We start from the raw sequence: 20,678 nt of genomic DNA, 5'->3' as shown, positions 1-20,678 counted from the left end.
CCATTCTGAGGGGATTTTGGCTGTGGCCAGTGATGTATTTACAATGTCATTAATCGCAGGGTTGACAACATCAACGATCAAGTGTAAGAGCGCAGAGGGGCAGGGATCAAACGGTGACCCTGATTTGGTCGCTAGTATTGCCCGATGAGACTCCTCCAAACTGATTGGCCGAAAAATCGCCAACTGGTTCACAGGACCGTTCTCCATACAGCTACCTTCTTCTGACTCAATGACAGGGACTGCAAAATCCATCGTGAGGCCCAGTACTTTTTCCTCGAAGAAGTCTGCAATGATGTTACAGAGGTTCTCAGAGGGCGGGATTTCTTGCCCTAATGTCTTGGGGTTATTAAAGCTATTTACGAGTGTGCTAAACGAGTACTGAAATAATGACTTAATTTTGCCCATTGCTTCCTTCTCTTCACAAACAATTGTTTCTGAGCTCAGCCTTTTGTCATTTGCAGTAACCAGTTGCTCTTTGTTATTCCAAATGTAATCTGGAGATTGTGGATATTTCTGGAAATACCACCTATTTGGCACAGTATCTATCAGGACAGCTCTACGTAGTTGTACAACTTTATCACTATTAATGCTGTTTTGGTTTCCATTTTGTCAGGTTTCTTACAAAGACACAACCCACTGCAGAGATTCAGGATGGAGCTTCCCTTCTTACAATGGCGACACTCACCGGGCAAACTACTTTTATTCTAAAAGCAACAGTTACGTGCAGATTCAACCCATCTATGACACTTTGGAGCCCAGCCACACACAGAACATCACTGTGCACTACATCCTGTCCTCTGAGGGCCTGGGAGAGAGCAAGGAAGTGAACTTTCATTACTTGGTAAGTACACTTTGGTGAGTATGGGGTTACTTTGAACAATGAAGGGACATATGATCAGTTGCCGTACCCAACACAAGACACCCCTGATAGAGCCACTTAACAGACTGTTGAACAAAGGTGCGTACTTAGTGTGTAAAGAAGGTATAGCAGAAATCTTTTAATTGTATTTCAGGTGTCTCAGATTAGCAGCTACCTGGAAAACTTCAGAATAAAACACAAGTCTATATATTTTTTTAATTTTAGTTTATAAAAAACATCTAAACCAGTGGTGCCCAAACTTTTGAGAACCACAACCTACTTTTTAGAACAAAAAAAGTTCATGACCCACCTACCTTTAATGGACATAAGGGTGATTTTTTTAATGCAACTAAAGTATCATTTGGCATCGCACTGTCATTTACAGACAGCACATTTTCCATTAAAATGGCCACTAACTTTGCACAGGCATACAGTTTTACTGATCAGTCTGTATTGCCCACGAAAGATAATGTGTAGAATTTAGGTTTCTGTGAATATTTATCAATTGTGCATCATCAATAAAGTGACTTTATTTATTTTGTTCCTATAAAAATCTCTGTTTCCTGCGCACTTCAGTTTTACTTTCCTGGCTGCTAAATGCATGCAGTTAATTTACAGGTATTTACAGTTTGTTGTGTGTTTCAAAAAATACGACATCCTAAGATTGTAATATAAATTCTTTTAAACGCTCCTCATTTTGCATTCAAAGAAAGAAAAGTAAACACAAATCCCATGTGAAAAGAATATAAGCAACAGCTTGTCAGAAGATCTAGCCTGGCATTTAGCCTCTATCTCATTTAAGCACCACAAATGTGACAAGATAAACACCGAATTTAAAGGCATCATGATTTATTGCTTGGACTTTCGCGACCCACCAAAAACCATCTTACGACTCACATTCATATTAAATTATACCACGACAGAAGACCGCCTTTCAATTACAATGTTTTAAAAAATATTTCAACATCATTTACTCTCCTACGGATCACATTGGAATCACTCAGCAGTAATATTCATAAACCTTCTTCCTCCTCTTAATAAAAAAAACCTCTGCTTTTCAGTGGTGGATAGATCAGTGTATTCTTTACCTGATAAATACAATCTTACAATTGCAGGTTTTACTGATGGAATTTGAGAACCACCTGAATAGCTCAATTGTGGGCTACTATTTCTACAAGCCTTTTGAACTAGATGTTCATAAATTCACGTCTCTCTCGTGACCAAAGTTATATAATTTGTCCAAAGCGTATGCAATGCTTTATATGGTCAGTTTTAATTTGCATCACCTGTAATATGGATTCCTTGTGAAATATTGAAATGACATAGCACCCTCCACCCTTATTTTGCATAAAAGGAACTGTGCATGGTAAAGGGTTTAGTCAAATCTCCATTGGCAGTAACCTCCTGAGCCCCATATCACTGTTTAGGACTAATTCTATGCTTCCTAACAGCGCGTTACAGATGGTAAACTATATTGGAGCAGAATAGTTTAATGTAGGTCATAACTGAGCACAATAATCTATTTTTATGGTATTTGAGCACCATAATTTAATGTTGGTAATACCTTATCACAGTATACTATATTTTAAGGTAGAAAGGGGAAGAAACTTTATGATCAATGAAACTCCATAGATTCCTCCTCATTACCTCAGTTGACCAATTCCTTGATTTCACAAAAAATAGCCAAGATGGACTTTATTGATGGTTGCTGCCACATATGTATATCCTCTACGACCCATGATATTGATGACCACCTTGAATCTGGTGAACGTTTCTAAAAGACAAGGGGGCATATTTACAATGAAAGTGGCGGAGGGTGGCGTCAAGCCAAGAAGGCTAACGCTGCACTCCATCACTTTTGAAACACAGGCAAGCGCCATATTCACAAGTACGCGGTGCACCCCTGAGGTTATCCCTGTGCTGGTGCTAAATTTAGCTGCCTAGTCTCCAACGCAGGCATCCTTGCACCATAAACAAGGAGAAAAAAAGCATTTTGCCATGTTAAGACCAGGTTTTCGACGGAGTTAATGTTGGCGCTGCCCCATATTCACGCCACCCTTGTAAATATGGGGCAGTGTCAAAATCAATTGGTGTTGCGGCAGAACACCCACCGCTACACCCATTGCCCACTCCTTGTACGTTAAGTATAGCGTGAAAGGGTGCAATACATACAAGACGGCGTTAAGCCATCTTGTGAATAAGGTGAAGCCCCTATAGCCACAGAAACATCAAAAAAGTGACATTCTAGTGGCGATAGGGGCTTGTCAATATGCTTCATGGTTTTTGTCTTGGATTCATGTGTTTTGTGCAAGCCCGTCCTTAAGCCAGTCGAAGTCTTCTAAATAAAAGACCATATAATCAGAAAATACAAGTCTAGAGATGTAATCCACATGGATAGTACGGTACACAATCCTGCTTCAATCTTAGATTGATAAATATTGGGGCATCTCAACAAGCCCCTTTCACCACAGGAACATACTTTTTTTACACTCTTGTGGCAAAAACCTGGTCTTAACATGGTGAATTGAAGATAAATGCTTTATTTTTGCGGTTTCTATGTGTGCTGCATTGTGCAGCACACATAGAAACTGCAAATTGCCATGAATGATTGTTTATGTGCAGGAAGCTGTACCTTCCTGCACATAAATCATCATTTAAAAAATGAGAATTTGTAACTTCTATGTGTGCTGCACAATGCAGCACACATAGAAGTTACAAATCACCATTGATTATTGTTTATGTGCAGGAAGGGACACCTTCCTAAACATAAATAATCATTCCCTCAACATGGATACCCTTGCACTATGGTGCAAGGGTGCCTGCGTTGGTGCTAGACAGCTAAGTCTGCACCAGCGCAGGGAGAAACGCAGGTGTGCACAGCATTCTTGTGAATACGGTGCATTCCTACGTTTTGAAAGTAACAGAGCACAGCATTTGTCTCCTTGGCTTAATGCCGCACTCCGCCACCTTCATTGTAAATATGCCCCATTATTTCCAAAAGTATTTATGAGGAGTCCAAATGTTGATACTTCTTGTATTTAAAGTGGTAGGAGAGCCTTGAGAAGAATATTGACCCAGACCGCCCTTCTAGCTACTAAATCAAACTCTGATGCAAAATCAATATAATCAACTTACAGTGCATTGATTTTCCTTTTTCTGTACTCTTCTTGGTAAAGCTACAAAAGCTGTGTGTTCATGCAAAGTTGAAGCATTTTCCCAGAACCGAGGGCCCGATTCACAGAACTAACTTAAGACAAAATCCTAAACTTACTACTTTTGGTATTCGAAGAAGTTAGTATTTTGTCTTAAGTTTGTCTTAAGACAGACTTAAGACAGACTTAAGTTAGGATTTTGTTCTAAGTCTGTCTTAAGTCTGTCTTAAGACGAACTTAGGACAAAATCCTAACTTCTGTGAATACCAAAAGTAGTAAGTTTAGGATTTTGTCTTAAGTTAGTTCTGTGAATCGGGCCCCATGTGTGGAGGTGAGTGCACGTGAACTGTTTGGAAGAGGGTGGCAATGATCTGAGGATTCAGAGATAGGCTTTTAGTGATGCATGGCTTTAGATATGTGTGTTGAACTGATGACACTCAAAGGTCTTGCGATTCCAGACTTGGTCAAGGCTGGAGACATAGATCAAGAATACTACAAGAGTGAGTAATAGTTGAATATCCACAGTGGTTATCCAGGCGAGCTGTTTTCACTAAAGGGTTTAAAGAAGTACTTTTTTCCATTCCATTCACTTGTGAGGGTGTGTAGGTAGGAGATTCAAATCAAATCAAATCAACCTCTATTCGGATCATTCAAAATGTCCATAAAAGCATACTATAAAATACAATAATTCATTTATAATCAATATCTAAGTTTTATCCAAACATAATACTATAAACACCATGTTAACATGATTCTAAAAAGTGTACAGGTTCGTAATACAGATATGCTTACATTAATTCATAATTCAGTTTTTGTAAGTAAACTAAGTCATTTCTTTTTTCATTGCCAACTGTATGTAACAAATCACTCCATTACAGACTGTCATTTTTTTCTAAATTCCTTAAATAATTAAAAGCAATTTTATAGGAGAACAGGGTATTAACCTTAAAAATTGGACGGAGATACATTTTCCTAATATCCATATAAAATTTACAAAAAAGTAAAAAGTGGATGGTACTTTGTTTGGACCTACCATCTCACGGACAATTCGGAAGTTTAGAGCACCACTTGCCCCTTTTAGGGAAGGCAAATAAATAGTGTAGTGTGCTCAACCTCAGTCTGGTTAGGTAGAATCTGTGTTGTGCATTCGTTACAAATACGAGGTATGGTTGTAAGCCCGTAACAATGGGGCCCTCAAGATAGGAAATAACAGTCTTCCTGGAAGGGAGGAGACTCACTAAGGCAAGCCATGGAACCCCAATTGCTAAATGTAATGAACGATTGCTTCACTTTTGGCACCTGCGTGAAGATGCAGGGCCTGATTCACAAAGGGTCTCTGTACTAGTGGCGGAGGCGCCGCAGTCGAGAGGCACTTTCTGCACTCTGGGCACAATCTCCACCATGAGAATTCTCATGGCGGAGTTTATGCTCTGAGTGCAGAGACTCCTCCATGTCTGTGGGGCCTCCGTCACTAGTGTGGAGATACTTTGTGAATCAGTCCTGCAGTGTTGGAGGCAGCTGTCCTTGCCACCTATACATGTTCTACCCATGCCTGAGCTGTCAGGCTTCTTGGTCGTTGGGTCCAAGGAATGCTAATGTAGATAGAGCATTGCAGATACATGCTTGAGCTGTGGGATTATCAATATATATATATGTGTTATCATATATATTGGAGTCTCAGAGAGCCCTCTGAGAGAGTCCACTGCGTAAAGGGAGCCTCTCGCAACAGAGATAGGGAAGTGATACCACTTCCCTGGGATCACAGCTTACTGGACTTTGGATGTTGCATTGACTCGTCTAGCGGTTTGTGTCCCTGTCGCCCTTCCCCTCTTCCTCCCATGCTGTGTCCTTCACCCTCCCCTTTCCTGCCTTCAATACCTGTCTACTTCCATAGCTCCTTCCCCCCCCCCCTGAATCTCTCCCCTTGCCTGCTTTTCCCCTTACATGTTTGTTCTTATTGTTTATCTTGACCTTACAAGTATCTATGTTGCCATGCTCTAATAACTGTGTAACCTTTGTAACGATGTAACCTGTAACTATGATCTGATGCTCATGGAAAGCGCTCTGATACCTTCGGGTCTAGCCAGCGCTATATAAAACCTTTAAAATAAATAAATAATATTCCACCAGAGTAAATATATTTGATTCTGAAGCAAGCTTTTGCAGATGATAGAGTCCACTGGCTTTGTTACAAATAATATGGGTAAACTTGTTTCTGATGTTCAATTTTGCACACAAATCCATTGCTTTGTGCAGACTCCAGTCCAATTCACTAATCAAAAAGGCCCATCAGGTTGAGCTAGAAATTCTATGGTTGGCTTCAGCAACTGAGTTATACAGGTGAACACTTTGCTTGAGAAGAAACAGTGTTTTACAAGATTAGAGAAAAGCTGTCATGTGCCTTTTGGGATATGTCATCCACTTAGATGATGTGGTGATACACCCGAGTTTGAGACTAAGGTCCCTTCTCTGTTCTTTGGCCTTTGAGGATTAAGCAGATTTTAAAGAATGTTATGATGCTGAATAAAAGCCAAGTATGGAAGAAGTGCAAGCATGTTTACAATCTCTTGAGAATGGATACATGGCAGGTTGATTGACTGTTTGATTTGTATTGTGTTGGTGAGTTTCCCATGATTCTGTATTCCTCTTTTGGTTAGACCCATCTCCTGTGTTTGTAAACATGTGGAGTATACTGCCATTTGGCATGTGAAGGTACTGTGCTTTGTATATGGGGTCTGCCATGGCATGTTTTGTGTTTCTATAGAGAATACATTACATTTAAATGTTGTCTTGCTATGGTTCCAACTCCCTCAATTTTAGCAAGGACCACCCACAATTGCGATGTTCGAAAGTTCTATCGTAAACACATATTTTTCCCTTTGATGGTTTTCAAGTATTAATATCCTACTAACGCCTATGGTACCACTGAGGCTGACCAGGAGATAGCCTGCTTCCCAAACCATTATTCTCGCATCCTGTGACTGAGACATGCGGTGTAGTGGCTGCTCTGTGGCAATACGATTTCTAAATGCACTTTCAATGTCCCTGATTTATGCGTCTGGCAATTTAACGTTTTCTGGGCCACCCTTCATTACATAAGAAACTCAGTTTTATTCATTCTTCCCACCCATCCCTGCTCCCAGGTAATGTCAAGAGGAGGCATCACCGGACATGGCAAACACGCCATTGATGTGGCACACATGAAGCATGGTGAGCCCCTGTTGAGCTTCTTCTACCTTTTCCCACCATTGTGTCTTTACTGTCCTTGCCTTCATGTGGTGTTGGGGTGTAGAATGTCTTTGGTTAGATTGGACCTCTTATTTCAATTTTAAAACACTTCTTCATTTATATTATATCATGTGAGTTTCCTAACATGGTACATCTTTGAACTGTTAAACTCTAATCAACAAGTACAATTGTACAGCATTTGCAAGCACATGTTTACACTAAATCTTGCAGATATATTCCAATGATATTAAAAGTGTAGTCTCTATAGATGCCAGCAATTTCCAGTATGGTAATGTCAGTGTCTACATTTGGGACTCAGCGATATGAAAAAAGGGTGGGCAATCATCTGATCCAATTTATGTACCTATGCTGAAATGGTTTAACTTTTTTCCACTTGAATGTGAAGGACTATATACATGGCTGCACATATAAGGTTAGCCTCAAATTGACAGGATCTTGCTCATGCATCTCAATGGCGTTACGCTCATTCTGTCTGATAGGGTGTGATAAGGTAATAGGAGGGAGCTGGGGCATGTTCAAAGTGTTCTATGGATCAATCTTATCCCTTATTATAAAACTTATTGTTTATTAATATAAACCTTGTTATTTAGGTTCTAAAAGATGTAATTTTGATACTTAGGTCAATATTTTCTGGGTTAATCTCTTTATATACAAAGGCACATTTTGAATGTTTTCCATTCTAGAAAAAAGGTTATTAATTTTCTGAAGAAATCTTCCATTCACCTTCACAGATGAAGTATTGGTCTTGTATTTTCCTCCACAGGTGTGCCTGGGTCTTTCATGCTCTCACTGCATATTAGCACAGATATCTCTCCTCTGGCAAAGATGTTAATATTCGCGTTCCTTCCCTGTGGTGAAGTCATCGCAGACACAGCAAAATTCATAGTTGCAAAGAACTTTGATAACAAGGTAAGAGGTTAGAGTTAGAGTGCAAGTGGGAGGATGTTGATGAGCTTTGAAGTCAGACTATACATATAGGGGATAATAAAAACATCCACAAAGTAAGAATAAAGAGTAAACAGAAGAAATGAAAATACTCAATCTCTCAATTTGAGAGATCTGGTCATACCAGAGATGGTCATAGTAGTTCTGCGGGTAAACCTACAAGATAGCACAGCTCCTGGATTTAAGATAATAGGATGATGAGCATTTAGCCTGTGCCAATTGGTTTCCTTCAGGAAGTGGTGGAGCATTACAGAATTGCCTAGTCCTCTATGGTTAGATGAATTCAGGACAGTTGCATGCGGATGCATACATGCTCCTATCTATGATTGAAAGGGCTGGAACAGGGATGCTTGGCAGATCAGTTTCAAGACTGGGTGGGATAAGGAATTTGTATAGCAAATGCAATCATTTTCATACCTGTGATTGGCTGACTAAGAAGAACAGTAGGAAAGGACATCTCCTTATAAATATAGTTATTGTGTAACAAAGCCCAATCCACTCCAAACCTGCTTTTTGATGCCCTTATTTGTTGTCTTTGTTGGGGTAATGTAACACTCATTGACGGTAGGGCCTACAGCCTCTCACTTGTGGTTAAATTCCATTGTATAAAGTGCATTATTCCCAGAATATTTGCACTAAATTCCCTAATGGTACAAAGTAAAAAAATAAGAATAATTCTCCAGAGAGGTAAAGCAGAAAAAAAGAATTTTCTTTTCTTTTCTTTTTTGTAACTTTTTTATTCACTCTTACATTAGTACTTCATGCAGAAATCCAGTATATAATTTTCTTTCTCAATGTGTACAAACAGCTCCAAGTTCATCATTTGGTGATGAATGAATGAAAAGCTTCATTCGATTTCAAAATACATAAAATCATAAAAGCAACAAGTTCATTACAAGGGTAAGCAAAAGAATCGCACAGGTATAGTTTAGAATAAAAACATATGCTTTTGTTAAAAATTGGTTAAACTTTTCCTTTTCCTTAAAATACTTTTTAAAAAGGCTAGCATAACGGCCACACAATGTACATCATTTAAGGACACTAAAAACAGTAAGGCTGGGCGGCATTGTCTCCATGTGCCTTGTTTTTTTAAAAGTGGTTTGATCCATCTAGATCTTTCCACCGAGTAAAATTTACAAAAACAAATTGCATGCAACGTGGATTGGGTGGACAAGTTATCGCACAGGCATTTGCAGAGATTTCTTCCCCAATCGTTTACTTTAGGAAATGTGATTAAACGAAAAAAGACATCAAACCTGAATCTTGTTAATAAATAACGGTCGAAGCCCTCCAGACACCAAATTAAGTAGGGCTGAATAGTGTATGAGACTAGGGTGAGTTGATGCTGTATTACAAGTTTTTTGTTTAACTCTACTCCTAGTCTCAGGGATTCTACGTGATACCAATATAACTGCTTCAAGTCCTTCTTTGATATCCTGCACAATGAATCAGGATGGTGGTAAAACTCGGGTCTTCCTAGATCCCTAGTAAATTTACAAATATACATCAGCCAAGGTATCCTGGTAACCCTGTCCAACCCCAAACAATCCTTGATGATATTTCTATTTAAGGAGAGATCAGGCGATGTCCATACTCTATGCCAGAGCAAGAGTGGTTGAATACTAATAAGATTGCTCACATAGCGAATACCCAATTCTGTATGACAATTATATACAGGTGAACTAACAGGAGTTGCCAAAATAAATCTTAAAAATGCGTTTTCTACCTTTTGTATGGGGGTAGAATTGGAAATTCCCCAAATACCTGCCCCGTAAGTGGCTGTGCTTAAGCATTTAGCCTGGTAAATTTTTAACAGGATTTCGGGCGGTCTCTTCCCCATCTTTTTAGAAAGAGACATGAGTGCAGCTGTAGCTCTCTTAAACATCATGGTCCTATTTCTAATGGCTGGCCCCCAAGACCCAGTTTCTTCTAGCACAATACCCAGGTATGAGAAGGTTTTGGTTGGCGCAATCTTCTCCTTTCCAGCAAACAAGCGGCACTCTTTATTCCTAGTTCTACCGCAGGTCATAACAAAAGTTTTGGTAACATTAAGTTTTAGACCCCTGTTATCCATAAAGTTTAAATATGTGTCCGGAGCCGTTTGTAACCCTCTTTGGGTCCGTGACATAATCACGGCATCATCCGCGTACAAGAGAGACACAATTTGTTGGTGGTTTATCCGCGGGGAATCACGTACTTCAGCCACCAATTCCTTCTCCAGATCGTTAGTATACAAATTAAAAAGAAATGGGGTGAGTACGCACCCTTGTCTCACTCCCCGCATTACATAAAAAGGCTTAGTACATTCACCTTTAGTGCCAAATCGCACTTTCGCCCTTGCCCCAGCATAGAGTTGCCTTAGGAAGGAAATTAACACTTCTTCCACCTTCATCTCCCTCAAAATCAGATAAAACGGTTATGGATAACACAATCAAACGCAGCGCTTAGATCAACAAACACTGCGTAAAGTTTGCCGTCCTTAGCCTGGGTGTATTTACCTATCATCATTTGGTAAAAATGTATGTTCCAGTATGTAGTCTCTGCAGATGAAATAATTCTAGTAAAGGCTTTACAATTGGTGTTTGCAATTCCAGGTGAACCTACACTTCTCTCACGCGGAGGGCTTACCCGCCTCACCAACCAGTTTGAAAGTAGAAGCCTCTCCAGGCTCCCTTTGTGCCCTTCGTGCTGTTGACAAGAGTGTCCTGCTCATGAAACCAGAGAAAGAGCTGACAGTGGAATCGGTGAGGTTTTCATTTTTTGGCTTACCTTTCAACACATTTAATTGCTTCTGAGTTTGGGATGTACCACATCATACCTTCTGTGTTTGAGGGAAGGCTACCACAGTAGGGAAGAAGAACCCAGTGGGTGTATGAGCAGGTTTGGAATGGTCTCCACATCTGGAAAAAGAATTTATAAATTATATAAGCGGCTGCTGAGTCTGAGTAATGGAGCCGCAATAACAAAGAATTGCTTCCTGATAAATTTTCTCTGGCTTTTTTACAAGCCCCTTGTGCCGCCGGTACGTCACTTTTTGTGACGCTGGGGCAGAGCATTTTGCTGTCCCATATTTACAAGGACACGTAAAGCCACCCTGAATGGCTTTTCGTGTCCTTGTAAACACAACCCCTTTACACGCAGCACTTTGCGCAAAAGGTGCGTTCCATGGGTGTTGCTGTGGGTGTTACCACGCAACACCCATGGAAGCTCACACATTCCCAGATTTATGAGAAATTGTAAACCAAGGAATGCGTCAGATTTCTATGTCTCGCCAGGGGCGGCGTAGGGAGGAGCAACAAGGATTTTTTTTTCATTTTTCCTCTTTTTTTCCTCTTTCTACGCATACTGGATTCTGCACCACACTTAGAAAGAGGAAATCTTCTCTCTTGAATGTTCTTGTGCAGGAAGGTGTCCATCCCGACACAAAAATATTCTCCCTGCAATGCAGGCACGCATACACTGTGGTGCAAGGGCGTCTGCATCAGCGCATGGCAGCCAATTGTGAACCAGCGCAGGGGCGAGCACAGGGATCCGTCATATCATTGAAGATATGACGCCTCCCTGTGCTTTGTAAGTTTCTCAGTGCGGTGCCGCAGAATGGCTTGCGGCACCGCACTGAGACACTTTGTTGTAAATAAGCCCCTCTGTTCCCAAGTTTTGCTGCATCGGCATATGCCTTCTTGAATAGGATTTTATGACTAAAATGCTAAGGACGTCTTATCAATTCACCTATTGAGATATTGTACTAGTATACAGAGGTTGTATACGTAATCAACTCTGTACTGAGCATTTCCTGTCTAAGAGCAGTGGGAAAATGCCAATGTGTGATATTTAAGTTTTTTGTCATGATAGTGTGTGCACATGAAACCCTCCTTGGACTTAGGTAACCTCTCTCATGTATTATAAGGTGACTATAAAAAGAATAGTTTTGTTCACTATAGTCACTCTAATGCTCCTGTGCAGAGGAGTTAATAGGAAATTGATTGAGTAAGTATATTTGCAAAGGACATTTATAGGACCAAATCATATCAAGGTGATTTTCCCTGCACAAAAGAACATCAATAGCTAAAAAAGAGCAACACATATTATACAAAAAAAGAGTCTTCTTTAGAACCTCTTTTCTGTATCAGGATAGCAGTCAGGAAGAACTTCAGTCATACTAGGTAGAAGATCCTGGAACACAAAAAAGATTGTGATCTGCTCTAATTTTGTAGAAGGTACAGTCTTCAATGATCCTAAAACGTTCATTCCGAACCAAGTTAGTATTTCTTCAGTGTCGTTTTTAAGGCGACTATGGATTTCTCTATCAATACTTTATTGGTCAGACATCCCGTTGGCGAGGACTGCACATCTGCTTCTTGCAATCCAGTAAAGCAGTGGCATTTGTTTCCGGTGATATGTGCTACTCTCATCGGTTATCGGAATTAATGGTGTTGCAAATTCATAATCTTAAAAAAGTTCCAAATTAACAGATTTCTTTTTACCAGGTAGGTAGGGACATCACATCTAAATCTCACAGAGCCCACATCCACTGGCTCGATGATGAAGTTTTTGGATTGTGCTTATGCATATTATTTCTAGTGTACTTGACGGTATGCAACGCTTACAACGCGCGCGTTACCACGACCTACCATCACAACGCGGTCGTAACAACGAAAGTTGTTACCACGCAATGCGCTGGGGGGCGCTCAAGGATAGGAAATGATTTAATTTACTATCCCAACACCTTCCCTACTATCCACGGGGACTGGTGTTGGAATAGTAAATTAAATTATTTAATTATGCACCCCCCATGTGCGATGCGTGGTAACAACTTTCGTTGTTACTACCGCGTTGTAATAGTAGGTCGTGGTAACGCGCGCGTTCTAACGACATACATCCGTACTTGACTCACCCCCATGCCCTGGGTGGAAAAGCTCCAGAAGCGAGGGCGTTACATAGTGCACCCACTAATGTGCTGAAAAATGGGTGTAGGATCACTGTTGTGTTTTGTCTACTGATGCTTGGGTCTCATCTTTGCCTCAGTATGTGCTCAGAAAATTCAAGATAAATCCTGGGGCAGGAGGAGTCTGATGGGAGCAGGAAGTGAAGGTTGTCATCCAATCACACATTGACATAGATTAATGTCCTCTTTCTCTCTGTAAACTTAGGTGTATGACCTGCTCCCAGTGAAAGACCTCAAAGGGTATTACCATGGAGGGCGGTACCTGGAGGAAGTAGACTCCACGCCCTGTGTGAATGGCGAGCTTCTCTTTCAGAATGGGCTGATCTATTATCCGTCACACCTGGACCACGAGAAAGATGTTTCTGACCTTCTGAAGGTGAGTCTGATCTTTCCTCATCCTGCAGGCTCCATTTTTCATGCATTGCCTTGCCAGTGTTCTAAGGATTGTGATCCTTCTAGTCCACTTTCAATACTTCTTGGTCTAAGAGCGCTCTGCTGCTGAGCATTACTTCCCCCTTATGGTCTGTCCAGTCTCCCTGTGAATGTGAATGCTTCAATATTTATGCGTGTACGTATGTACACATGTACGTATGCATGTACGTATGCCTGTATTTCATGACATAGGAGCAATGTGATGCTTTACATATAGAAAACAGTGCAGTGTAATTTAAGAAAAGAACAATAGTACTAAGTGAAAGCAGCAGTACATTTGAATTTTTTGAGAAGGTGATAGCCAGTAGAGGGTTGAGCAGGAGGGGAGAAGGGGATCAGGAGTACAGGGAAGGAATGGGAGTGGGCAGCCGAACTAATTTGTTAGACGGACTTCCGACATGTGAGCCGTATATCCTGAAAGAGAGGAAATTATAAGTTTGATGATTTCAGAGAATGGTTTCCATATTCTTGGATCTAAACTAGAGAAGGTCTGTTTTGCAGTTTTGCTTTTCTTTGGTTAATGAATCTCCAGGAGAACTGATTTGTCCTCTCTCTCTCTCCCTCTCTGTCTCTCTCTCTCCCTCTCCCTCTCCCTCTCCCTCTCCCTCTCCCTCTCCCTCTCCCTCTCTCACTCTCTCTCTCTCTCTCTCTCTCTCTCTCTCTCAATGGTGTGCAATTAGCTCCTAAGGTATAGCGAAAATGCAGAGTCTGAAGCCCTATGAGATATGGTGGCTGTTTTGAAGTTGCTGCAGGTTTCCAATGGTCACCAGTTGAAAATTATTTTCTTTTTTTGGGGGGTGCATGACTGGACCTTTGGAAAGCACAAATGCTAAACCCTTTAGGGTGTCCTTGAGAGGTCCTGATTGTGTTTTTAGATAGGCCAGGAAAGTGGGTCTTACCTCCATAGAAAATCACTAGGGCTTGGACAGCTGACCTGATTTCTGAGGAGAACTTATATGCCTTCCTCTTTAGTTTTTCACCTAGTGGGCATGATTAAATTCATGAGTCTCCTTTACAACCTATGGTCCAAACCTTGCAGCATATTGGTAACCATTCTCTCTATTATATCCAATCTCTCTTTACCGTTATACAGTCGTGGTCGCCAAAACCAGCAGAATGCTCAATCAAACTTCACTAGCGATGTGCACAGAAATAACACAACTTATTATTTTCCATGGTTATACCTCCTTCTTTACCTCTAGCATTTCTGTAGTTTGTTCGTTTATCTCAGCACTTCTAAATAGACGATGCCAGGCATAGACTGCTTCTGTCCGGTAGGATATAGTTTCTTCAAATTTTACACTTTTGCAATCCAGAATTTTTCTGCACCAAGTTCCTCATTCTGGGTGACTCTTTGGCCCTCATTGAACTTTCATGGACCCAGAATTACCTATGCCCTGAGTATCTGTAATTCATAGGTGCAGGAATATTGTGGCATTCCAAGTTGCACCGTGGTTTTTCACTAGGAAATTAGGAATTACTGTGGCAGTCGGTGTTTTCACACTTCCCAGCTCTTGGTCATTCCCCTCAGAGACCTGTTGCTGCATTTGTGCTATGGAAATGCCAGGGGGAGGGGTATCAAGTGTGTAATTGTATCACAGTAGTTATAACTCTCAATTTAGTGCCAACAATAGGAATTGACAATCAAATATGGAGTAGTCTCTCGCAATGAGGCCTTTTCTTTTGCTATGTAGAGCGATCGGTTGCCACCAGTAATGCTTACTTTATGACTTTCTACACCATTCCCCATGTTTATATTGTTTAAGGGAAGGGACTCTGTAATTATGTGGCAGAAGAATAACAAATTATGTAGCAGGGTTGACTAAATTATTCAGCAAAGAAAGTTAGATTATGCGGTGTAATGCTGCATATTTTGTGATAGTTTTTCTTTTTCCTTATTAATACCAATTTAACACCCAAATACAACAATAAGCAACTGAATGGTGACTGCCCAGCCAGCCTTAGCAAAAAGCCTCCCAGTGCGAAAGAACATGTGTTACTGTATTTTTAGTAAATTTGAGTCATTTGAGATAGAAACTATTTGTGGGGAATCTATCTGTTATGCAGCAGAAGTTGGACTATGTGGCCAAAGATGCAAATTGAAAATTATGTGAAAAATGCCACAGAGGCAGAATCGCATAGCTATAGTGGCCCTGCCCAAGAGTTACACCTATCACCTGTAATAAGCATGAAGCACATACAGGTGGGTGCGTCATCCCACTTGTCACCGCCTTTTCCTCTGAATGGAATCCATTTACCAAACACTCTGTTGCCAATTCTTCATCCACGTCACTGACCACTGGGTGTGGCCAGAGATATGGGAATCAATGGGGAACACATGTGGGGTTCACCTCCTTACTCTAAGGTGGCACCCAGAGATATGGGAATCCACTGAGCGGCCCCAACTGGGATTCTCATTGCAGAATGTATGATGTCACCAGGAAAGACAAAAACTATGGGCTCACTTTATAAAGCGAAATATGTCACCACAGCTAATGATATTCATGGGGAGTGCAGAGCTCAGATTCAATTCACTAAGTGCAAGGTTATGATCATGAGAACATGTGTCAATGAAGATAGACCTCCCGGGCATAGTGTCTGTAGTGTAGATGTTGTAACTTAAATTATATGTCTTCTTTTTTCAGGGAATGGGTTTGAAGGTGGTGACCAACGGTGAATTCCGAAAGCCACATATATGCTCCATCATCAGCACCGCCACTACGTATAAACTTCATTCTCCCGGTAAGGCAACAGAAGCATTTCTTAACGATGCTTGGAGCTCTCAACAGGGTATGGTGGAGGTTAAACTGTAATTTATCATATGTCAAATCTAGACTTCTTGTGGATCAGGAGCATCAAGCTTGCATCTTTATATGCACCACAATTATCATTTACAAAACCCCCTACAATATGATCTCAGTTGACTCATAATTAGCTATGACAATGGACCTCAGTCCTGACCTTTAAATGGGGCCTGATAACTCAGTCCTAGGGCTACATACTTAGGGCCTAATTACGATATCGGTCGGAAAGGCTCCAAATGGCATTCGGTTTGACCAAACCTGTGTAGGAAGCAGAGTTTCCGACTGGCTCTGAAACATTTCCGACCGTCCGATTACGATACCAGGAATCAGTTTCGACTGGCATTCGAGAGTCCGAGCCAAATCGTAGAGTTCTATGTGCCATGTTTCCAACCAACCGATTGCGATGTTGGATTCCGACAGCCATTTCGACTTGGTCAGTCTGACGCGGATCGGCTGTCAAAAACTGACTTCACGGGCCCATAGCAGCCCTCTTTACCCTTAGGTCTCTGGTTGGGGCCCGTGGGGGTGCCCATGAGTCCCCTCTTTCCAAAAATGGGCAGTGTGGCAGGCACCATGGGGCGCCCGCCACAGGGTGCAAGGGTTTCCGCACCCACCCCTTTTTTCAATGGGAGCCTGTGTTGTTGGTTGGCACACAGGCTCCCATTGAAGTCAATGAGAGTACGACCGAACGATTTTCGGAAACATCTTAATAGGTCATTGAGACTCCCCGAACCCGTGTTGGTCGGAAATCATTCTGACACCGAGTCGGTCGGAAAGTACATTGTAATGAGTCCCAAAGTTCTAATGAGGGAGTTCAGTACTGATTGAAGGAGGGCAAAGTGTTTGTGTGAGCTTGGACTGCAGATGCAAAGGGGGCTGGTAATTGTGATTGAGGAGAGTTGATGCCATTGTGTGTGATCTCAAAAGTGTATTAACTGGAGTAGATACTGGGCAGTAGTTGTGCTCATGAACTAAGCAAAGTCTGAGGTCCACCTTTGGGTCTCACTTCTCCTGAGTTCAGATTCAAAATCTATCATATTTTATAGTACATTGCTTTTTATGTAATACTTTACTGATTTGCTCTGCTCAGAGATAGGCAGACAGTGCCACCATATGATAGACTTTGATAAATAACTGCAGGTGCTGAAAAATATGTGCTGGTGTTGGGCACCGGCAAACACCAGCACAAATTAAGAAAAGTCTTGCACTCATACTGCTGGCTAACCTTGCCTCCAATGCTCGCCATGATCCAGCACCAGTGATTGGGTGAGAGCCAGTTTACGTGCTGAACTTTCCAAATAATAGACACAACTCTATCACACATTTACAGTGCATATGTAAGAAAACAGAAACCACTGAGTTCTTTCAGATGAAGGGGCTTTTCCAGTGCACCCAACATGCTGGAAAGCAAACTACTCCAAACTAACAGTCCCACACTCACTCTGAGTAAATCTCTCAAAGGAAACCCAATGCAACATTTTCAAGTGACCGCAACACACAGAGAGTTCATGTCACAAAAAGGGCAGAGTGCACCCAGGTCTGGTAGGTCCCACTCACAGTCACTCTCCTGTAAAACAGCTCCCTGAGCAGCAGAAATTAGAGCCATGTGCCATCTCAGTTAAACACACCAATAGTTGCTGGACTCCACCATAGGGGATTACTGATGTGTATAACTACAAACTGTGTAAAGTTACAGAATGTGCCCTATAATAGCAAACTTGGTAGGTACATTTTTATTGGAGACTGGCTGGACACATGCAAATGGGTGCATCATCAAGATGGCTGTGTGAGTTAAATCTGTGGTGCTTACATCTGTGTTTAGTGTAGGTCATGAATTGAAATTCTGGTAGGGACAACCTATTCCTGATTCCTTCCAAAGTCAAAAAATGTGTAACATTTTAAATTATGTGATAATAACACTTGCTCTTCACATTACTAAGAAAAAGGAACAGAGTTATAATAGGCACTTCAAAGTGGACCAAAGGCTGAAATAACTCTATAAACCTATCTTCTAATCAATTTGAGGCATTGCAACTTAATTGTAATAAGGAAATTACATCACTAGTCTACTGTAAATTATAAAAGTTGAGTTGTGACATCAGATACCTCTGCCAGAGCAGGCTGATGGTGTAAAGGACAGTCTTTTCAGCTACTTTTCCCTAAACATTTACAGTTTTAGCTAATTATGAGACATTTATGGCAGCACCATTTTTTATTTTACTGGGAAAGTTCATCTGAAGAATTCATCTCACTTCCAGCACATTCTTAACTACAACTGCTTTGATAGTATCATATTTAATTGATTCTAATATATTTTGTAACTGCTTCCAATATGATTATTGACATTTTTACTTTCACAGTCCATAGTTCACATTTATAGTAAATAACTGCAAAGATTGTACCACTTTCATTAAAGAGAGCAAAAAACCACAAATTAAAAGTTGAAAAGGGGAGAAGTCTGATGACTCAAAAAGTAGTAGGAGAAAGATACACCCGTATGATGAGTTCTGCCTCAGTCCTCCTTCCTCCTGTTTCTCTGTACAATCACATAACTCTTTAGGGATTTCTAATAAGCTTATTACATATGATAGGGGGTTCTTCATCCCATATAACACCATATTGGAATTAGCTATAAAAAGAAGGCATAGAACAGGCCATGACTATATAGAAGTATTGTATGTAATCAGTGATTGCATTCATCTGTGAATTGTGTGTAGCAAGATTTCTAAAGCCCAGAGTTACTCTTCCAGGATGAGATGTTGTTTGTTTCCAGTTAAAAAATGTGATATTGTTTTTCACTCAAATATGCGTCTACGCCAACATTTCTTTCTCTGCAGGCGCCAGCCCGACGATGTTAGGCCGAAGAGCTTTCCCTGGTGGTGCGATCGCAGGATCTTCGATTGAGACAGTTCGGACCTACTTTCCTGAGACCTGGATATGGGATCTGAAGACCACTGAGTAAGCAACATTCCTACCTCTTTACCAGTCAACTAGAGCCTTACAACATCTTAGAATCCACCTGATCTGTTGGGAGCAAGAAGGTGGCAATGCAAAGTATGCCTTTACTGACCACAAATATTCTGAAATAAACAAAAGATGAATAGTTCCACATCACAGATCAACATGCCTCTTTTCCTCCAATCCTTCAGTCAGCCCCTTCATATTCATGGTCGAGGAAATGCCCAGCTTTCCCACCTCTTTCTCGTTTTTTCTCTGATCTGCCTGTGCAGCGTATGGCCTGGTATAAAAGAGTTGAACTTTCGACATTTGATGAGGAACTATACCCAGGTTTTAAGAATATATCTGGGATGCCTTTCTCTTTAAATCATATCAATTGTAAAATGTGCTGAAAGAGAGAATTTGATTCAAAGAGCATCACCCACATGTCTATTTTCATAAACATGAATAAAACGCCGCCACAGAAAGGCATGCAGATCCTGCTTTCGGAGGCCTGTTGCAGGCCCCCAGGGTATTGGGGGTAAGGGGGTGCACATGGGGAGTACCTATGGTACCCCATGCATTGTCTTGGACATAGCAGGCACCTCGCATTGCCTGTCGCCTTGTGTATGACAATGCACGCAGTGCATTCCCAGCATTGTGGCGGGCGGTGCTGTGAGCAAAGCCTGCCACAATGCTGGGAATGGGGGATGCCACCGCCATGGTGGAGGTGGCATCTTAATAGCCGGGCGGGACCGCCGCACCACTGGTGGCCGTTCCCAGCACCGCTAGGGTGGGGGGTGGTTTGAAGTCCGTCCGCCATCCTAACGGGCCCCTTAGACTCCAAATGCAATCAAAGGACATCATTCAACATCTAAAACCAAGAATCTTAGCTAATACCTGATATAGCCCTTTCTTCCCCTTGCAATTGAAAAGGAAGAGCATAAGAAGGTAAAATACAGCCCACCAAACAAACTGAAAGAAAGTGGTAGAGTGAAATAAACAAAACATTTAACAAAATAGTCCAACACATATATATTTGGTTTACAGGTTAATCTAGCAAGCTGTCGGAAGGGTGCAGTGCTTGTACAGGTGCTAGCACCTGTAACACCTTCACCAACACCATTCCTCATGGACGCCCCTTTCTGGTCGACCAAATGATCCCCTTCATTTCACCACCCTCTCAATATCACTCGCACCCGCCTGTCCTACATCGATACTCTTAGACACAGGATCACCTAAAAATTAATACACCCAGACCCCCATTAAGAGTAGCTCGTTTTATGTCCAATAATTATCACACACAATAAAAACCACCATCGAAGAATACAGAATTTAAACTTGTAGCCTATTAC

The 20,678-nt window shown here is 41.3% G+C and overlaps 1 protein-coding gene across 1 annotated transcript in view; it reads left to right on the top strand.

The window, feature by feature from the left end:
• LOC147659230 (alpha-2-macroglobulin-like) overlaps positions 1-20,678 on the top strand; it is a 191,243-nt gene that overhangs the window by 119,410 nt on the left and 51,155 nt on the right. Inside the window, exons 12-18 of the mRNA XM_086951869.1 lie at positions 614-841; positions 7,155-7,221; positions 8,024-8,169; positions 10,800-10,949; positions 13,356-13,526; positions 16,228-16,324; positions 19,224-19,344. Of these exons, the coding sequence (XP_086807995.1) occupies positions 614-841; positions 7,155-7,221; positions 8,024-8,169; positions 10,800-10,949; positions 13,356-13,526; positions 16,228-16,324; positions 19,224-19,344 (980 nt within the window). The remainder of the gene's footprint in view (positions 1-613; positions 842-7,154; positions 7,222-8,023; positions 8,170-10,799; positions 10,950-13,355; positions 13,527-16,227; positions 16,325-19,223; positions 19,345-20,678) is intronic.

This window comes from Lissotriton vulgaris, unplaced genomic scaffold (assembly GCF_964263255.1).
Source record: "Lissotriton vulgaris unplaced genomic scaffold, aLisVul1.2 SCAFFOLD_1089, whole genome shotgun sequence".
NCBI lineage: Eukaryota > Metazoa > Chordata > Amphibia > Caudata > Salamandridae > Lissotriton > Lissotriton vulgaris.
This window is presented reverse-complemented; position numbering and strand designations above follow the sequence as displayed.